At 55.8% G+C, this 16,648-nt stretch overlaps 2 protein-coding genes and 1 long non-coding RNA gene across 4 annotated transcripts; 2 read left to right on the forward strand and 1 right to left on the reverse strand.

Moving 5' to 3' along the window:
* Positions 1 to 266: 266 nt before the first annotated feature.
* S100B (S100 calcium binding protein B) lies at positions 267 to 3,005 on the reverse strand. 2 transcript variants are annotated; one of them, XM_051787228.1, is made up of 3 exons: positions 2,817 to 2,894; positions 1,834 to 1,986; positions 267 to 1,378 (listed from the first exon to the last, which is right to left on the reverse strand). In XM_051787228.1, exons 1-3 carry the CDS (start codon positions 2,859 to 2,861, stop codon positions 1,238 to 1,240), a joined length of 339 nt encoding a protein of 112 aa, XP_051643188.1. In that variant the 5' UTR covers positions 2,862 to 2,894; the 3' UTR covers positions 267 to 1,237. The 2 variants fall into 2 exon arrangements, with proteins under 2 accessions (XP_051643188.1, XP_051643189.1); XM_051787229.1 differs by having other exon boundaries at positions 270 to 1,378; positions 2,879 to 3,005.
* A 133-nt stretch (positions 3,006 to 3,138) lies between these two features.
* On the forward strand, positions 3,139 to 6,650 carry LOC127470997 (uncharacterized). The gene is made up of 3 exons (XR_007904515.1): positions 3,139 to 3,768; positions 3,836 to 4,017; positions 4,841 to 6,650. It is a non-coding gene; the product is annotated as an uncharacterized LOC127470997 (long non-coding RNA).
* Positions 6,651 to 6,799: 149 nt separating this feature from the next.
* Positions 6,800 to 16,545, forward strand: LSS (lanosterol synthase). Its single transcript, XM_051787174.1, has 22 exons — positions 6,800 to 6,825; positions 6,937 to 7,114; positions 7,188 to 7,326; positions 7,404 to 7,512; positions 7,913 to 8,034; positions 8,366 to 8,462; positions 9,247 to 9,382; positions 9,589 to 9,697; positions 10,024 to 10,142; positions 10,552 to 10,649; positions 10,786 to 10,813; positions 11,435 to 11,491; positions 11,710 to 11,781; positions 12,467 to 12,517; positions 12,655 to 12,804; positions 13,143 to 13,239; positions 13,418 to 13,523; positions 14,080 to 14,145; positions 14,555 to 14,635; positions 14,882 to 15,052; positions 15,350 to 15,428; positions 15,515 to 16,545. The coding sequence occupies exons 1-22, from the start codon at positions 6,809 to 6,811 to the stop codon at positions 15,704 to 15,706; spliced, it is 2,274 nt and encodes a 757-aa protein (XP_051643134.1). The 5' UTR covers positions 6,800 to 6,808; the 3' UTR covers positions 15,707 to 16,545.
* Positions 16,546 to 16,648: the final 103 nt, after the last annotated feature.

Here is a 16,648-nt window from a genome sequence, read left to right on the forward strand (position 1 = left end):
GTGAGCATCTTTGTCATGAATCTGTCACTATTGATGTTGCTGGCCAGGAATGCCCAACTCACAGGTGTTGATGAGCTGGACAGCAGGTGCAGACTGAAAAAGGCAGAAGCATAGACTTTGGGGAGGTTGCCCTAGGTTTAGTTTAGGCTTTTTAAGGGCTCACAACTGCAAGCCCCTGGATGACTCCTGCAGAGGTGCCTTGTGCTCCTTTGTTCTCACAGGTGCACCTGCCAGTGTGGACAGCCAGATGGAACATGGTGGTGGTGACAACCTTGAGCTGTTTGGCCAGCCACAGTGACACCAGGGAGGAGGTGAAGGGTCGATGCCCAACAAGAAACCCAGGGCCATGAGCTATAGCAGTGCTTCAGGCTGCATCCTCCAGCCTCCCGCTCTGACGGTGCAGGTCACAAAAGGACACATTTTTCACCAGAGACCGAAACCACATTTTATTTCTGCCACTTCCACACACTCAGGAGGCTGTGCCTGGTCTGTGGTCACACTGGGCCAATCCCCCATCCCTTCTGACTGAGCCTGGACACCTTACCAAGGCACATCCCAGGCCCAGGAGCTGACCCCAGCCCAGAAGCCTCATACGCTGTTGCTTCCAGTTCTGCAGGCTGCCAAAAGCAGGGAGAATTGATCAACAAGGGGAAAGCCTGGGCTGTTAGATGGTTATGCTTTTAGACAGTTATGCTTTGCCTTGCAAGCCAAGGGTGTCTCAATTTGCCAGGAAATGGGTGGGCTCTACTGAGCCCCTGTGAGGGGCCAGGAGCTGGGTTTCCTGGGTGAATGGCATGCACGGAGCCCACAGGAATCACTGGGAGCCTTCCTGTTCAGGCCAGTGGGCTCAGAAACAGGCTTCCATAACCAGCCCCTCTGCATCACCTTGTCCTTCAGCCCTTAAATTTCCCTTATTCCTTTGCAAGCAAGCTTGGATCATAGCGTCTGCCTGCTTCCAGCCCTGGGCATGTTCCTGGCTTACAACAGCAGGGAAGGAGCTTGAGACAAGGCACTCACATGCTGCCTCCAGCGCGGTGGGTGCTGGCCGGTAGGCTTTCCTGAGCTGTACAGGTTTTTCTTTGTTTCACAAAGCTGCAGAACTTATTAAGCTGCTGAAGTCTAGCACAAGCTGAACTCTAAGGAGCCTGTAGTCACACCCACTCCTTTTCCCAGAGGAGTGATGCTGCCTTGCATCTCTCCAGCATGAGCAGAAGGGGCTCGCCTGCTTTCCACCAGCTCACTCGTGCTCAAAGAACTCGTGGCAAGCGGCAGTGACCATGGCAATGAAGGCCACAAACTCCTGGAAGTCGCACTCAGCGTCCCCATCGCTGTCCAGTGCCTCCATGACTTTGTCCACAGTCTCTTGGTCTTTGATTTCCTGAAGGGATAGAAATAGGCAGCCAAAGCTGGGGAGGACCAGAGTGGGACCCAGACAGTAACATGTCCCCCCTTCTCCGGTGCTCTCGTGGCTGAATCTCTGTTCAGACACATCGTTTCCAGTCTGTGTTGGGGCACTGCCCTGTGCCTCTGGGAATTGCAGCCACAGCTGTGCTGCTGGGAAGAGACCTCTTGAGCCCCTTGGGGCGAGGCTGTCTCCCCATCTCAGGGAAGGAAATTTCCCTAGTATCCAACCCACACCCCAGCCTGCCATGCAGGCTGTTGCACTTGTCCTGCTGCTCTGCAGAGCTGGAGCAAATGATTTAGCACCCTGATGTGTGGATAAACCACTTCCCCTGCTCTTGCTCCCCGTGGGAGACAGAGTTAGTGGAGTGCGGAGGCTGCTTAATGCCACCTGAGCCCGGCCAGGCGAGCTGTGAGGAGGACAATACTTACACTGAGGAAATGGGTCAGCTCATTGTTAATGAGCTCCTTCAGTTCTGATTTCTTCAGCTTGTGCTTGTCTCCCTCCTTGCCGGAGTACTGGTGGAAGGCATCGATGATGGCGATCATGCCCTTCTCCAGCTCAGACATGGTAACGGCGTGGCTCTGAGGTCAGAGGGGGCGATCAGGACATTAACCTGGGCAAGCTCCAGCAATTCCTTTTGCTTTGGAAGCACAGCCACCTCGATCAGCAAAACCGGACCCCGTGCTTAAAGCATTCTGCTGGGAAGGACTGACAGAAGCTCTGGCTTCAGGGGAAAAGCTTATGAGAGACTGTGACTCTGCTTTCAGGGGCTCTCGAGAAACGCAGAGCCACAACACGAGGAGAGGGGCAGGTAAGGGTTCATTTTGCTCACAGAGCTTCAGAACAGTTTTGCTGTCCCCTCTGTCACAGGCAGCCTCGCCTACGCCTTTGCCTGCAGGCCTGTCTCCAGCCGAGCAGTCAGGGGAACCAGGCAGGAGCCAGTTTTGATGAGTGCCAGTAGGACGAAATAAGCATCTCTGTAACCTCCCTCCTCCCTCACTTGATCTGGGGACCCTCCTGGGACTGATAATCATTGGGATTGCAGCGTTTCCTGCAGATTTCACAAACAGACAGACAAACCAAAAAGGGAGAGATGCAAAACCACCTTCCCAAAAGCTGGGAAAAAAACTAATGGCACTCTGTTCGTTCATACCCCACAGGTAAAATGTTTCCTGCCCCGTGACCTGGCTCCTGTTTCTCCACCACAAGGCACTGAATCTCATCCCACCGCCTTATTCTCCAGCTGACTTCCTCCCCCATGCAGCAGTCAGTGTCCAAACAGAAGGACTGTTTCCGATCAGGTAGGAAATATTCTCGAAGCACTTCATGCGTGCATTCTAAGAGCCCTTTGCATGCTCACGACCTGCCTCCTTCCCCGTCCGCAAGGCTGAGGAGTGTTTCAGCTCCTCACCGGCTCCGCAGCGCTCGGTGCCCCGGCGCTGCCCCCGCCCGGCATCCCCCGGCCTCTCTCACCTCCCTGCTGCCGGCGGGGCTGTGGCTCAGCGATGGGCGCCCCGGGGCTTCGCTGCCTTCTTATTGCGGAGGCGGGGAGCCCCTGGAGCCAATGGCAGGCGAAGGCGGGGGTGTCCGGGCCGGGCTCCGGGCCCGCAGTGCTGCCCGCAGTGGCGCTGACCCGCGGCCAGCCCACGGCCGTCCACGTGGGAGCCGCTGTGGCCCTTTGTCCCTTCACTGTGCACCCCTGAGACTCGCCCGACCGCGTCTTCTCTGCCCCCTCCCCGTGCCTTTGCGGGGCAATCACGATTGTATCGGGCTCTCAGTGCTTGATGGACAGGGCTGGCGGCAGCAGCCGCCCCTCCCGGATCCCTGCCGGTGTGCCTGCCATACCCCGGCGAAAAGCTGCTTGGAGGGGCCGTGGGTTCTCATACGGCTGTCACTCGTCCAGTGACTGTGACACCACCCTTGTGACTGGGGGGGCAGGAATCTCCTGCCTGCGTGTACCCGCTGTCCGTGTCGCAGCCACGCGGGGGGCTCCCAGGTCCCGGGCCAGCCCCAGCAGCCACCGTTAACCGGCATTATATGCACTTTTGTCTAAACTCAAGAGCTGGAAGTTTCCTTTCCACCAGAGATCTCCCTTTCAGGCTTGTACACAGACCCGATGGAGGTGACGCTGTGTGGGGACTGGCAGGCAGGCCAGCAGGGAAGGAGGATGTGGAGGGCAGTAAGTGACAAACAGCAAGAGCAGCAGGTGACAAACAGCAAGAGCAGCAAGCAGCATCTTTCACCTAGACTGTTCCCGGTGACACAGGACAAGCAAATGGTTAATAAACACAGAGAACATGCTGAAGAAAGCAAGTTTCACTGTATTTCACTGCGAAGTCACGCTGTTTCCCAGGAATAAGATGGTATGAGCCAAAGTTGAAGCTGTCTGATGTTACTGTTGTGGCATGTTGCCATTTACACCTTTTTCAGTTCAGGACTCGATCTGGCACTCGATCAGTAACTGCTTTATGTCGGAGGCCTTTGCTGGATTTCAGGCTCAGTGTGACTCAGAACGCGGCACTCCTGCTAACTAAGAAGACGGGTGAACAGTGCCCATGATGAAGAGCCCATTTTGTTGCCACACTCAGCTCCTGCAGAGAAATGTGGAAAGGGTAAGAGCCTTATATATATGCTTGGGGGGTGGGATGAAGGTCTGGACCTCTTAAAAAAAAAAAAAGTCCCTTTGAAGAGGCAAGACCAGGTTGCTGGACAGACACATTTCCTGGCAGTTCCTGCGTTCCCCAAATCTACTGAGACACCACCTACCATGTTACTTAAAAACTTTTTCATGTACTGGTGTGAAAGAAACCCATCTACATTGATCATTTGTTTACATCAGCTCATGGAAGCTTTTGTAACAGGTTCAAACACTGGTTTGAGAAAAAATAATTTCCCTAGCATTAAGTCTGAGTATGTTGACTCTAAATATTTATCTGGCCCCTGAAATTCTTGCATTTATGGCATTGCAAACTACACCAGTTATCTGTGCTCTGGTTGGACTGGCAGGGACAGCAGAGATGCTTTTAGGCAATGGTGTTTCTAGTGCAGAGGTAGTTTGTCAACAGTCTTGCACTATTTGATTTTTTCCGTGGATATTTGCATTCATGTAAGAGCTGGCTATAAATGGGGCTCTCTGTCAGCAGGAAAGAAACACTATTTTTCTCTGCTGATGGCAATTTGATCTGGTAGATCTGTTAGCTCGGTCCTTAGCCAAGAAATGCATTAAAGCACATAATTTCTAGTCAGAGATGAGGTCCTAGCTCAGCTTCTTTAAACCATTTTCTGATGTCATTCTGGAAAGTGACCTTTCATTAAAATGGAACAGAAAAATTAGCATTTGACAAATCAAAACGCAAACAGTCTTGAAATACCCTTCCCTGATGATTCTTACTGTTCATTTCACCCCCAAATCATTCTGACTTCTCTATTTTACAGGTGTGGTCTGGAATGATCTGCTGATAAGTGGGAAGGAGCAGTAGGATCAGGTAGGAACACCAAAAACCTTGCTCCTTTCCTGACTCTGCTAATGAGTAGCTCCAAGGGACTTCCCTGATCCTTGTCCAGGCTCATATCCTGGCAAACACTGGTCTCCTGGGTCATCCCTGACCCAGCCAGTGACAGTCCAGGAGGTCTGGGCATGGGTGGGGGGCTGTGAGCTGGCTGTGCTTTCAGCCGCTTCTGTTATTTTAAAATTCATGTCCTGATCTTTGATCAGGAGTGTGACCTTGGGGCTCCTTTCCTCAGAGTCAGTGCTTCCTGGCCAGCACTTTGGGCTGATGTGTTTAAAGAAACAAGGGGGTTTTACAGTGCCCAAGGCCGAGCAAAACACTTCAGCCCTCTGCCTGTCTCCCTCTCTGTGGTAAAACACAATGTGGGCTCTTCATACCAGGCTCAGAGAGACAAGCCAGCCTGTTTCTTTGTCTCTCTGATGTGTGTGGCGCCAGGCTCTGCCAGACTACGAGACAAAGGCCAGCAGTCATTGAATTGGGAGAAAAAAGCAATGAAAGCAGTGGAATTTGGGTGGGAGGGTGAAGAAGCTGCTTCTGCCTCTGTAGCACTCACAGTGCCAGCACAGAGAGCAGTGTTGCAGGGAGCAGGTTCCCCAGCTCTGTCCATGGGCACTGAGTCCATGTCTGAAGCTACAAACCCAGCAGCCAGAGGTGAGCTTGTTCCTGGCTGAGCTCAGCTGAGGGCCAGACATAGAAAAACTTGTATAAAAATAATGCTGAGATAACAGCAGTTTGGCAATTATTAAAAATTTTGGAGGCAGGCAGGTTGTATAAAGACAGAAAAATAAATCCAAGAGGTTCATCTTCCACCACGGCCTTTAGACAAACATTACCATAAATTATCTAGAGATTTTGGCATCTGCAAGGAAGTGGAGATGCTTACATGAAGCTCATCTCAGCAGATTCATTACGACAATTCTTTTTGTCTTAAACCAAAAATAAGCCTAGTTTATAAAATAAATACCAAATTAATTCTTTAATTCACAAATAAAATTACTGCATCCTTTCCAAATAATCCCTGAGGTGATGCTGGACATGAGTGAAGAGCTATTTGCTAGCAGAGGAGCAAGTTAAATTCGACTTGTAGTGTGCATGATATACTATAAGTATTAAGTATTATAAGTAGTAAGAGACAGGCTTGTTTCTGTCCTGGGATGCTGATGGGTGCCACATTTGGGAGTAGCTCTTTCATCCCTGGGCCCCCTGAGGTCCCTAGGAGTGGCTGTGCCAGGCAGTGCACAGAGGTGGAGGGGGTTTTCCACCAGCTGAGCTTGATCTGGTGTCGCTTCTGTGGCATGAGGGAAGCCAAGTCACTCTGAAAAGCAGCAGAAAGAAATCTTATCACTCCATTTAACAAAGTCCATGATAAATTCGCACCCTCACACATACACAAATTCCCAGCCCTTTCAACACAGCAAGTACAGCATCTCTGGGATTTACACCCCTGTGTGCCTGATGGCGTTTGTAGCTCCTTTTCGGAGCCTTCCTGAGCCGAGGGGCTTTGAAGGGCTAAAAACATGAGCTGCGTACCCAGGTTTGTTATTGCCATTAACGATGGGAACCACTGGCTGGGCTTTGGGGGTGCAGGGAGGTGGGGACAGTCGCTCTGGCGGTTGGCGCTGTCCCCCAGAGGGACGGGAGGGCTGTCGGGGTGTGCAGTCTCGGGCAAGCAGCGCGGTCCGTGTGGCCGGGTCAGACGTTCAGGACACGGGATTCCGCCCCCCCCTCAGCCGGGAATGGCGGGCGGGGCGGGAGGAGCCGTGAGGGGACGGCCGGGGGCGGGGCTTCCGCCCGGCCTCGCGCCCCCATTGGCTGCCGCCCGTGAGGCGATGTGGGACCAGGTGGCTCCGGCGCGGCCCCGGCGGCGGGAGCGGGACCGGGACCGAGAGCGGCGATGGCAGCGGGCAGCGGGTGGGTCACGGTGGTGGAATCGGGATTGGGCGCGACGGTGGCGGCGGGCAGCGCGGTCCCATGGGGGGGAGCGCCGTGGCGCCCGCGGCTCAGGGTGCCCGTGTCCCCCAGGGCGGTTCGGCGGCGGGGCGGCCCTCGGCGCTCGGCGGCGGCCACGGAGCTGCCGGCCTGGCGGCTGCGCTGCGAAGGTGGGCGGCAGCGCTGGCGCTACCTGGGCGATGGCGATGTCGATGTCGGAGAGCCGCGGGCGCAGACGGCGCTGGAGCAGCACAGCCTCGGGCTGGACACGGTGCGAGGGGCCCGGGCGGGGCGGCGGGGCCGCTCCCGGGGCGCCCCGCTGAGGTGCCGCTGTCTCCCCGCAGGGCGCGGCGCTACGGGCGCTGCCGGCGGCCGACTCGGCCCGGGAGGCAGCCCGCAGGGGGATGCGGTTCTACGCGGCCCTGCAGGCCGAGGATGGGCACTGGGCGGGCGACTACGGCGGGCCGCTGTTCCTGCTGCCAGGTAGGCCTGGGGCACCTGCCCGGGGGTGGGTGTGTGCAGTTCGGCTCTGTACAGTGCCGGCCCGTCTGGTCCTCCAGGTCTCCTCATCACCTGCCACACGGCCAAAATCCAGCTGCCGGAGGGGTTCCGGAAGGAGATGATACGTTACCTGCGCTCTGTGCAGCTGCCGGACGGAGGCTGGGGCTTGTGAGTAGCAAAGATGCTTCTTTGAGGGATGGCCTCTCCAAGGTCCAGCACTTGGAGCTGCTGTCAGATGTGCCCAGGCTCAGGGAGGGGGGCTCGGCACCTGTGATAGCTCTGGGTGGTTGGACTTGGTTTGTGCAGCACTTCAGGTACTCTGTCATAGAGATGGCCAGAGCATCAAGTCTGGCCATATCTCCTCTGTGTCACTATATGCCAAAGCATCGTGTGCGACTGGGTAGTGCAGAACAATGTTTCTTCCTGGATTAGTTGGGTCCCCCTTTTTCACAGTAACCCCCGGCATTCCACTTCACCCTGACATAGACAGCCCTGCGCAGTGGGTTATGCCTGGCTAATGCCAATAGCTGGCTAATGGTCGTGGTGTCTCTGTATATGTGCCTGACAGGCATGTGGAAGACAAATCAACGGTGTTTGGCACAGCACTCAACTACGTAGCACTGAGGATCCTGGGGCTCGGACCGGATGACCCTGACGTCGTGCGGGCCCGTGTCAACCTGCACAGCAAAGGTCAGCCATGGGGCTGGGACACTGGTCAGAGAGGTCTGGCTGGACCTGAGGGCTACATGGAACATGAAGGGCAGCATAAAACATGGGGGGCTGCCAGGTAGTGGAAGTACTGTTGCTCCTGCTTGCCCTTGGTGGCACCTGTGTTTTCAATTAGTGGTGGGAAGCTGTGTTATGTTTCTGTACCATTGCCTGCTTGCCCTGTTTGAGGACGTGTGTCCCAGCCTGAGTAGTGTGTTCCCAGATATGGGGAGAAGTGGGCCCTGTGATGGGGAAGAAAGAAGGGAGCTGGTATGGCTGCGTTAACCCTGTAAGCTGATACTGTTCTCTGCAGGAGGTGCTGTGGGAATCCCTTCCTGGGGCAAGTTCTGGCTGGCTGTCTTGAACGTTTACAGCTGGGAGGGAATGAACACGCTTCTCCCAGAGATGTGGTATGTGCCCCCCTCGCTGTGGAGGGAGGAGATGTTGTCAGTCCTACCGCCAGCCTCGACCCAGAACTGTCTCAGGCACTGGTGTTTGCTGGGATAACTCCAGCTATGGTCTGGAACTAGAGGTGGTCAGGCTGCTTGTCAGCTGGGAGCCAGCAGCAGGCCGGCCAGTGGGTGGATAGCACTGAACACTGCACCCAAGGGAGGTGCCAGAGCTCAGCCCAATTAGCATTACCCACAGGATCCCTGATACATCTGTGCGCTCCCTGCCTGTCACCAGTATCTTCTGGCCAGCCAGAACTGGGCCTTTAGCAGAGGGGACAGCCACATGTAAGGCTACCAACCCTAACCCTCACTTGTACCCTCTCTGGGCCTCTCAGAGGGCTGCTGGGTGTCAGAGAGGGAAAGTGTGTGACATTACCTCTGGGGGAAATCAGGGGCTGCACAGGACCAAGGGCTGCTGGTGCTTTGTCATCAAATGCCAGTAGCTGTCAGTCTGGGCCTCTGCCTTCAAAGTCCCACATGACTGAACTGGCTTCTCCCCTCCCTCTTCTCTGAGCTCAAGGTCCTCCTTGCCCTCTGTCATCTGGGCCAGGAGCAGTGTCTGCTGGCCCTGGTGTGGAGGGAGCACCCCTGCTGGGGGGATCTCAGCAGGATCAGGCTGTGTTTATATCCCCTGGTGCAGGGGACAGGAAAAGGTGTGCCCTGCTCTGGGAATTCCACACACCATCTCTCCGTGTTGCCCTAGGCCCTCCTTGTTCCTCACAACCTTCTCTGTTGCAATCAGGCTGCTTCCCACGTGGTTCCCAGCCCACCCATCCCGGCTCTGGTGTCACTGCCGCCAGGTTTACCTTCCCATGAGCTACTGTTACGCCAAGCGTTTGTCAGCAGAAGAGGATGAGCTCATACGGAGCCTGAGGCAGGTAAGGAAGGAGCTGATCCTCCTGGGCAAGGATACATGGCTCCACGACTGCCTGCTGCGCTTGGCCATGTCCTTGTGCGCCGGCCTCTGGCTTGCGAAGCGGCATCTCTTATCCCTGCGTGGTCACTCTGTCAGACAGCAGAGTAACTGCTCCTGGGTGCTTGCTCCCAGCTTTCCAGGCTGATGCCCTGTGTTGTCTCGTGCCAGGAGCTGTACGTGCAGGACTATGCCAGCATAGACTGGCCAGCGCAGAGGAACAACGTGGCTGCCTGTGACGTGTACACCCCGCACAGCTGGCTGCTGGGCGCTGCCTACGGTGAGCGCGGGGGGCCCTGTCCCCTGCCACTCTCTGCTGCTGCTCGTGCAGCTGAACCTGCCTTGCACCATGGGGGCTTTTCAGGGTCTGCTGGCAGCTACTGCTGTACGCTCTGGAGACATGGATTATGTGATCCATGGACTTCTCCCTCCCTGAGAGCATCAGGGCCTTGTGCCCAGGTCCTCGGGCTGCTCTGGGGCAGAGCAGTTCTGTGCTTCCCTCAACTGGTCGTGGTGTGAGCCAGGGTGCAGCCTGCCACAGCAAGTGAATCTGGCTGCACGGGGTGGGTTTTTGTTTTCATTGCATGTCCCTTTCTTCTCCTGTAGCCATCATGAACGTGTATGAAGCCCACCACAGCACTCACCTGCGGCAGCGAGCCATCACAGAGCTGTACGACCACATCAAAGCTGATGATAGATTCACCAAGTGCATCAGCATCGGACCAGTAGGACATATGCTGTTAATCCTTTAAATATCTCGCCCTTTGTTATTTAGGGACCAGCTTGTGCCCTTCCCCAGAGCTTTGCATTTGTGGCATGTAACCAATAATCACCAGATCTTGCTTAACTCCTGATCTTTAAGAGCGTAAGGCCAACAGGGCACAGGCGATGCAGAGAGCATGGGGATAGCTGGTGAGGGGTACCTGTCCTTGAGGTCCAGAGAAATGCTGTGAGGAGAAGCTCTGGAGTAATGTCATGGCATCTGCCCCACTAACTCAGCTATGCTGGGTGATGGAGCCATTGGGATCAAGGCCGGGACAACCTCTGGATGGCTTTGTGCTGGGTGGGAGGGATATATGTCTCTGGGGCTGGAAGGAGCTCTGTCCAGAGCAATGACAGTGCTCCTTGTGGCAGATTTCCAAGACGATCAACATGCTGGTTCGCTGGTTTGTGGATGGGAAGAACTCCCCAGCTTTTCAGGAGCATGTTTCCAGGATCCCAGACTATCTCTGGTAAGGGCTGAGTGTGACCCTCCTGGCACGGCACAGGGCTCTGATCCCTGTGGATTAAGCACACCGGGGCTGCTGACCTGCTTCCTGGTGCTCCTGCTGTGCCTGTGCTGTATCACTGTGCTCTCTTCTCCCACAGGCTGGGCCTTGACGGCATGAAGATGCAGGTGAAGTGCTGTAGGAGTTCATCTATGACTGAAGGGACCAGGGCGTGCTGGGGCAGCCCATGGAGTAATGGGATAGCGTGTTCATCCCGAGCCTGAGCTCCTGGCACCTCACCTCTGGTGCCTGATGGCCTTCTCTGTCTCACTGCCACTTCCACCAGCTGTGCCAGGAGGGAATAGTGCCTGTCCTGCTAGTTTGCCTCTCTGTGGCTGTGAGCTGAGGGGGCAGCTCTAGGCCTCCATTTCCTTCATTCCCACAGGCTCTGGGAGAAGGGAAGAAGAAAGCCAGGCCCCTGATCCTGCATGTGGTCTGAGCTCTGCTTCTCTCAGAGCCGTTGTGTCCTGCTGCTCCTTAGCGCTGGCCAGAGCTCCTGCCTTGGCTGTGCACAGAGCAGGCTGAAGCAGCTGTCTTATTTCCTGTTCTCTTGCTGTCCCTTTACCTACTGCATCTGTCCCCTCTGTGCCAGCATATCAGCTGTGATGCTGAATGGCATAAAACTGAGACACAGGGTGGAGGCAGCTAGTGGGTGTGATGTGGGAAGGATATGCTGCCCCATAGACCCCACATCTGGGTCAGGGTGCTGGCTAGCACCTGCCTCTCACTATCAACGTTCTCTCTTGCAGGGCACAAATGGATCCCAGCTCTGGGATACTGCCTTTGCCATTCAAGCCTTCTTGGAGGTAATGCACCCTGCAGTGCTACGTGCTGCCTTGGGAAAATGTTTTCCTCTCACATGTCCCCGAATACCAGAGCTCCTGCTATGCACTCTGTTGGAGCTCTGCTGTGTCAGTTCTGGCCTGGCATCCTGTGACTGAGCTAGGCAAACATACATCTGCTCAGAGCATGTTTGGTGGCCACAGCTCCTTGTTGAGTGCTGACTGTGTGCCTTTTTTTCCAGGCAGAAGCTCAGGAGATGCCTGAATTCACATCCTGCCTCCAGAACGCCCATGAGTTCCTCAGGTTCTCCCAGGTGAGCAGAGCCCTTTGGTGGGCTGGTTGTGCACACTTGGCTTCTGCTCAGAACCCTGTTTGACGCATCTGTTGCCTTCTGAAGAGCTCTTCTGAAGGGCTGGACTAGCGAAGTTCTAGGGACAACCTCCTGTTCTCTGCTCCCTGTTTTCAGGGAACCATCTTTGCAGCTTGGTGAGGACCTTGGCCAGGCCCAGGGATATTTGGGTTGGCTGAGCTTAGAGAGGCTGCAAAACTTACAGCTTAGGCTTCTTTGCCTTTCGTCCTCTCTTTTACCAACACATTTGAGGCACCGTTCTGGGAAACCCAGGCCCCTTGGCTAGTGACTGTATGAGCTCAGTTCTGCTGGCCAGGCCAGTGGCTCAAGGTGGGGGTCACTGTCACCAGCAGCTTGGTGCAGATGCAGTCAGTCTTGTTCACAGTGTTGCCAATGGGAGCATTCAAAGCAGATGGTTCCCTGGCAGGAAAGCTTCCAAAGGGGGGGACTTTAGCAACACTTGCTTAAACCAGGCCAAAAGGTGATTTCTCTTGAGCACTCTGCTCCAGAGCTGACCTCTGTCTGCTTCCCTCAGTGAAAGACAGGTGCTGTGCACTTGCACATTGTTCTGCACCTGCAATGGTTTCAGCCTGTGGTCCTGCAGCCAGGCACTTCCAGGCTGCCCTCACTTGTTTCTTGCCTCCTGCAGATCCCGGAGAACCCACCTGACTACCAGAAATACTATCGCCATATGAACAAGGTACGGTGACTGGGACTGATCTCCAAAGGACTTGTGACCAGGGTGGGGATTTGGGCAGGGGGGACAGGAATGAGGGGCAACACTTACCCCCCTACAAGGTCAGGGGAAGGTGCTGAGCTCACCTGATCCATTTCCAGGGTGGCTTCCCCTTCAGCACGCGGGACTGTGGCTGGATTGTGGCAGACTGCACAGCAGAGGGGCTGAAGGCGGTCATGCTGCTGCAGGAGAAGTGTCCCTTCATAGCCAATCTCGTGCCCCCCGAGCGCCTCTTTGATGCTGTGAATGTGGTAAGTGCTGCAAAAATTAGGGCCAAGGGAAATGCAGACAGGTAAACCTGTAAGAGAAGTCAAGGCCTCAGTGGTTGTTAGATCTGGTATTAGATCTGGTTAGATCTGAGGCCTGGTGTGGCAACACTCTCTTGGCTGTGATACAGAGCTGCCTATGTAACATAATGTGATGTGATGGCCTAGATTGGGCCTGCCTGTCCCTGTGGTTTGAGACCTTGGTTGTCTGCCAGCCCCATAGACCTGTGGGTCTGACTTTGTCCTCATACCTGGCTTGGGGGCCAGACTGGGGTGGTACTGCCTGTGAGCTAGTCCCAGCTCTTCTCTGCTTGTCTGGGCAGTTGCTGAGCATGAGGAACTCGGATGGAGGCTTTGCCACATATGAAACCAAGCGAGGAGGCCACTTACTGGAGATGCTGAACCCCTCGGAGGTGTTTGGTAAGGGGAGCTGTGGGGGCTGGTTTTTCTGCCCATTATGAAGGGACAAAGTGGCCTGGCCTCCCCATGCCCAGTGGGTGTCTGATGTAGGATCAGTGTGCTGTGGGTCTGAGGGAGAGGCTGGCAGCAGCTGACCCGCAAAGGGGCTGTGGCACTGATACCCTTCACCCGCTGGCAGGTGACATCATGATCGACTACACGTACGTGGAGTGCACGTCGGCTGTCATGCAGGCATTGAGACACTTCCAGAGCGAGTTCCCTGAGCACCGAGCCCTGGAGATCAGGTGAAGCTCTCAGATGAGAGCTGGGCAGGGGAGAAGACAGGCTGCACTTCTCAAGATGCCTGCCATGGCCTCTTGGCACAGCCCCTGCTGAGTCCTGTTAGGGGTCTTGCCTGGATCTCTACACTGGCATGGGGCAGCCCCGGTGGTGGCCAGCCTGGATACTGGTGACTTCTCCAAACTAGAGCGCCCTGCAAGAGTCTGGGGCCCCGCCTGTCCCAAGGGTAGCAAGGCATAGACTGTTTGGGATCAGGCTGGGAGAAACTGGTGGAGATCTGTCTGCCTCTTGACTTAGCAATTGTCTTGCTCTTGCAGCCAGTTGCAGGCTGGGTCCCTGCTTGCCAATGCCATGAGGCAGAGAAGCCCCAGCTGGGGCACATACACCCACGTTATACCTACATATATCCTGAACCATGTAGCTGCCTGTCTGCATGCTTTTGCCTCTTGTGCCCTCCAATAATGGGACCCATCAAAGCCTCAGTGGGGCTGATGGAGCTCCCAGTGAAGCAGACACTGAGTTTGAGCTGCTTTTGAAGTGGGTGGCTTCTCTTCTGTCCAGGGAGACTCTGCGGAAGGGCCTGGATTTCTGTCGCAAGAAGCAGCGAGCGGATGGGTCCTGGGAAGGGTAAGCTGTATTCTCAGTGCCCACTTTTCTTCTGGCTGCCCCAGAGTGAGAGGGATCATGATGGCAGGCATTCCTGACTGGTAGGATCTGTGGGAGGAGAAGCAGGGGCTGATCCTCCTCTAGCTGCTGTGCTTTGCTCTCCATTACTCTCCCTGCAGCCCAGGTGGAGCAGGTACCTTGTTCATTGCACAAGACCCTGAGAAGCCTTGGGGGTCAGGGTGGTTCCAGTTCTGCTGACACCTGGGTTAGCTGGGAGCAGGTGTGGTGGGACTGGACATGGTTGTGCCATAGGGGAAGGCAGGCTGCAGCTCTGTGCCTGGCTCTCTACTGTTCTGTGAACACAGCCATGTCACAGCCTCCCTCTTCCTGGGTCGCACCCCTGACAGTGCTGCTCTCCCCTTCCTCCTAGGAGCTGGGGGGTTTGCTTCACCTACGGCACCTGGTTTGGTCTGGAGGCGTTTGCCTGCATGCAGCACACATACCGTGATGGGTGAGAAGGGGCTGTCTGGGTGCCCTGCCCCTACCTGCCTCCTGGGTCAGGGCAGGACTCCATGGTGGGGCTAGGGGGATGCCCTTGCTGTGCATGGACTCTCCTGCCTCAGGGACTGCTTCTTCCAGGAGCAATATGGCCAGGGCACTCACTGTGGGCACAGCTTCTCTTTACAGCTGAGAACCGTGGGTGCCCAAATGCTCCCTGTCCCCAATCCTGTCTTGACTCTGTGCCCCATCCCTGCAGGGCTGCGTGCCGAGAGGTGGCCCAGGCCTGCCAGTTCCTCCTCTCCAAGCAGATGGCAGATGGTGGGTGGGGAGAGGATTTCGAGTCCTGCGAGCAGCGCACGTATGTGCAGAGTGCTGAATCACAGATCCACAACACCTGCTGGGCCCTGCTGGGGCTCATGGCTGTCAGGTAGGAGCAGCCTCACCTGGCTCCGAGTGCTCAGGGAGATGGGAGATGCAGGCTGTGTTGGGCCTTGGGCTTGGCTGGTGTGGGCCAATGCAAAGCAAAGGTTTTGATCACAACTACAGGCCTCCAGCCTGGGAAAATGTTCTGGTGTCCTAGGATTGTGGGGGGCCCTTTCCAAAGCATTCAGCATGCCTGGGACAAGCTTGGGGCAGCCTGGAGGTGGTTGAGTTCCCCAAGCGCATGGATGGGTGTTGCAGACAGTTGGGATGAGGGTGCTCACATCTCTCTTGTGCTTTGCAGGTACCCTGACATCGACGTGCTGGAAAGAGGCATTAAAGTGTTGATTGATAAGCAGCTGCCCAATGGGGACTGGCCTCAGGTACATCTTTAGTCTTCCCAAGGCGTTCCTGAACACCCTGCAGTCCCGTGTCACTCATACCATTCTGCTCTCTGCTTCTCTCCTAGGAGAACATTGCCGGGGTGTTCAACAAGTCGTGTGCCATCAGTTACACTGCGTACCGCAACGTCTTCCCCATCTGGGCGCTGGGCCGGTTCTGCCGCCTGCACCCCGACAGCCCCCTGGCTGGGCAGCTGCGAGCTGGGCTGGGGCCCTGGGGAGGGGCAGGGCAGGCTGGGCAGGAAACCGTGTCTGCCTGAACCTAGGCCACTGGGGCTGCCAGGGCCTTGGACTTGGCTTGGGTACCGGCAGCTGTGTGGGACCACGGGGGTGTGTGCTGCGTGGGATGTCTCAATGCTGACCTTAGCATGTGGACTGCTCCCTCTGCCAGGGAGGGATGCTGCCCTGGTGCTGCAGAGCCTCTGCTTGCTGTTGAACCTCTTCTAAACATTCCCTTTTTAAGGTTTTTCCCAGGTATATTCTCCATCCTGGGATGGGGAGTGAAGTGCCTTTTCAAACCATTTGGAAGATCTTAGAAAGCTGCCAAGCTGTGTTGTGTTCCACGTCTGGACAGACTCTCATCCTGAGTAGAGCAAGTCTGCCTTTATCCTCCCAGGCTGGCTGTCTGTACCAAGAGTGTGGGATTTGGGGCCTCGCCATAGTGCCCAGTATTATGATGGGGGACCCTGCACAATCCCTGCTGAGCTGGGCTCTGTACTGTGGGTGCCAGTGACAGCTTTTAAAGCACTGTCTGGAGCCTGTGCCGGGAGGGGAAGGTCACCTGTCCTCCCCCACGTGTGGAAAAAAGGAGTGCTTCACTCAATTTTCTTATGGTTTTGTCCCCCAGCTGATGGCATCTGGCTTCCCAGCACCTCAGAGGTGAAGTCACCACCATTGTTCCCACTTTGGAGAAGGGGCGGCTGAAGCAGGAAGCCCTGAGGTGGTTGGCATCAGGGCACAGCCTGGGCCCCAGGGCTCCAGCCTTCCCCCAGCACAGCAAGTGCCTCTGCTCAGGCCATGGTGCCATTGGACATTCATAGCCAGAGCTGGAAGACTGACAGGTTAATAAATTGCTAATGGTGAGGCAAGAGGATTTTAACTGTGTTGTTCTCCTTACTGTCTGCCCAGTGTGGGTCCCAAGCAGAGGGGAGCTGGCACAGCAGCCTCATGTCACCTGGCTGGGGTTCCCTGTCCCCAGAGAT

The sequence above is a fragment of the Manacus candei genome, unplaced genomic scaffold (assembly GCF_025592945.1).
Source record: "Manacus candei isolate 608988 ecotype Guabito, Panama unplaced genomic scaffold, ASM2559294v1 h1tg000023l, whole genome shotgun sequence".
Classification (NCBI taxonomy): domain Eukaryota; kingdom Metazoa; phylum Chordata; class Aves; order Passeriformes; family Pipridae; genus Manacus; species Manacus candei.

What these genes read in the sequence shown, in the direction of transcription:
- S100B (XM_051787228.1), bottom strand. Translation starts at nt 2,861, where the DNA reads ATGCCGGGCGGGGGCAGCGCCGGGGCACCGAGCGCTGCGGAGCCG. An exon ending in CACCGAGCGCTGCGGAGCCG is followed by an intron (nt 1,987 to 2,816) that starts GTGAGGAGCTGA and finishes CTCTGACCTCAG; the next exon opens with AGCCACGCCGTTACCATGTC. An exon ending in AGCTGACCCATTTCCTCAGT is followed by an intron (nt 1,379 to 1,833) that starts GTAAGTATTGTC and finishes CTATCCCTTCAG; the next exon opens with GAAATCAAAGACCAAGAGAC.
- LSS (XM_051787174.1), top strand. An exon ending in CACCGAGCCCTGGAGATCAG is followed by an intron (nt 13,524 to 14,079) that starts GTGAAGCTCTCA and finishes TCTTCTGTCCAG; the next exon opens with GGAGACTCTGCGGAAGGGCC. An exon ending in CCAATGGGGACTGGCCTCAG is followed by an intron (nt 15,429 to 15,514) that starts GTACATCTTTAG and finishes CTTCTCTCCTAG; the next exon opens with GAGAACATTGCCGGGGTGTT.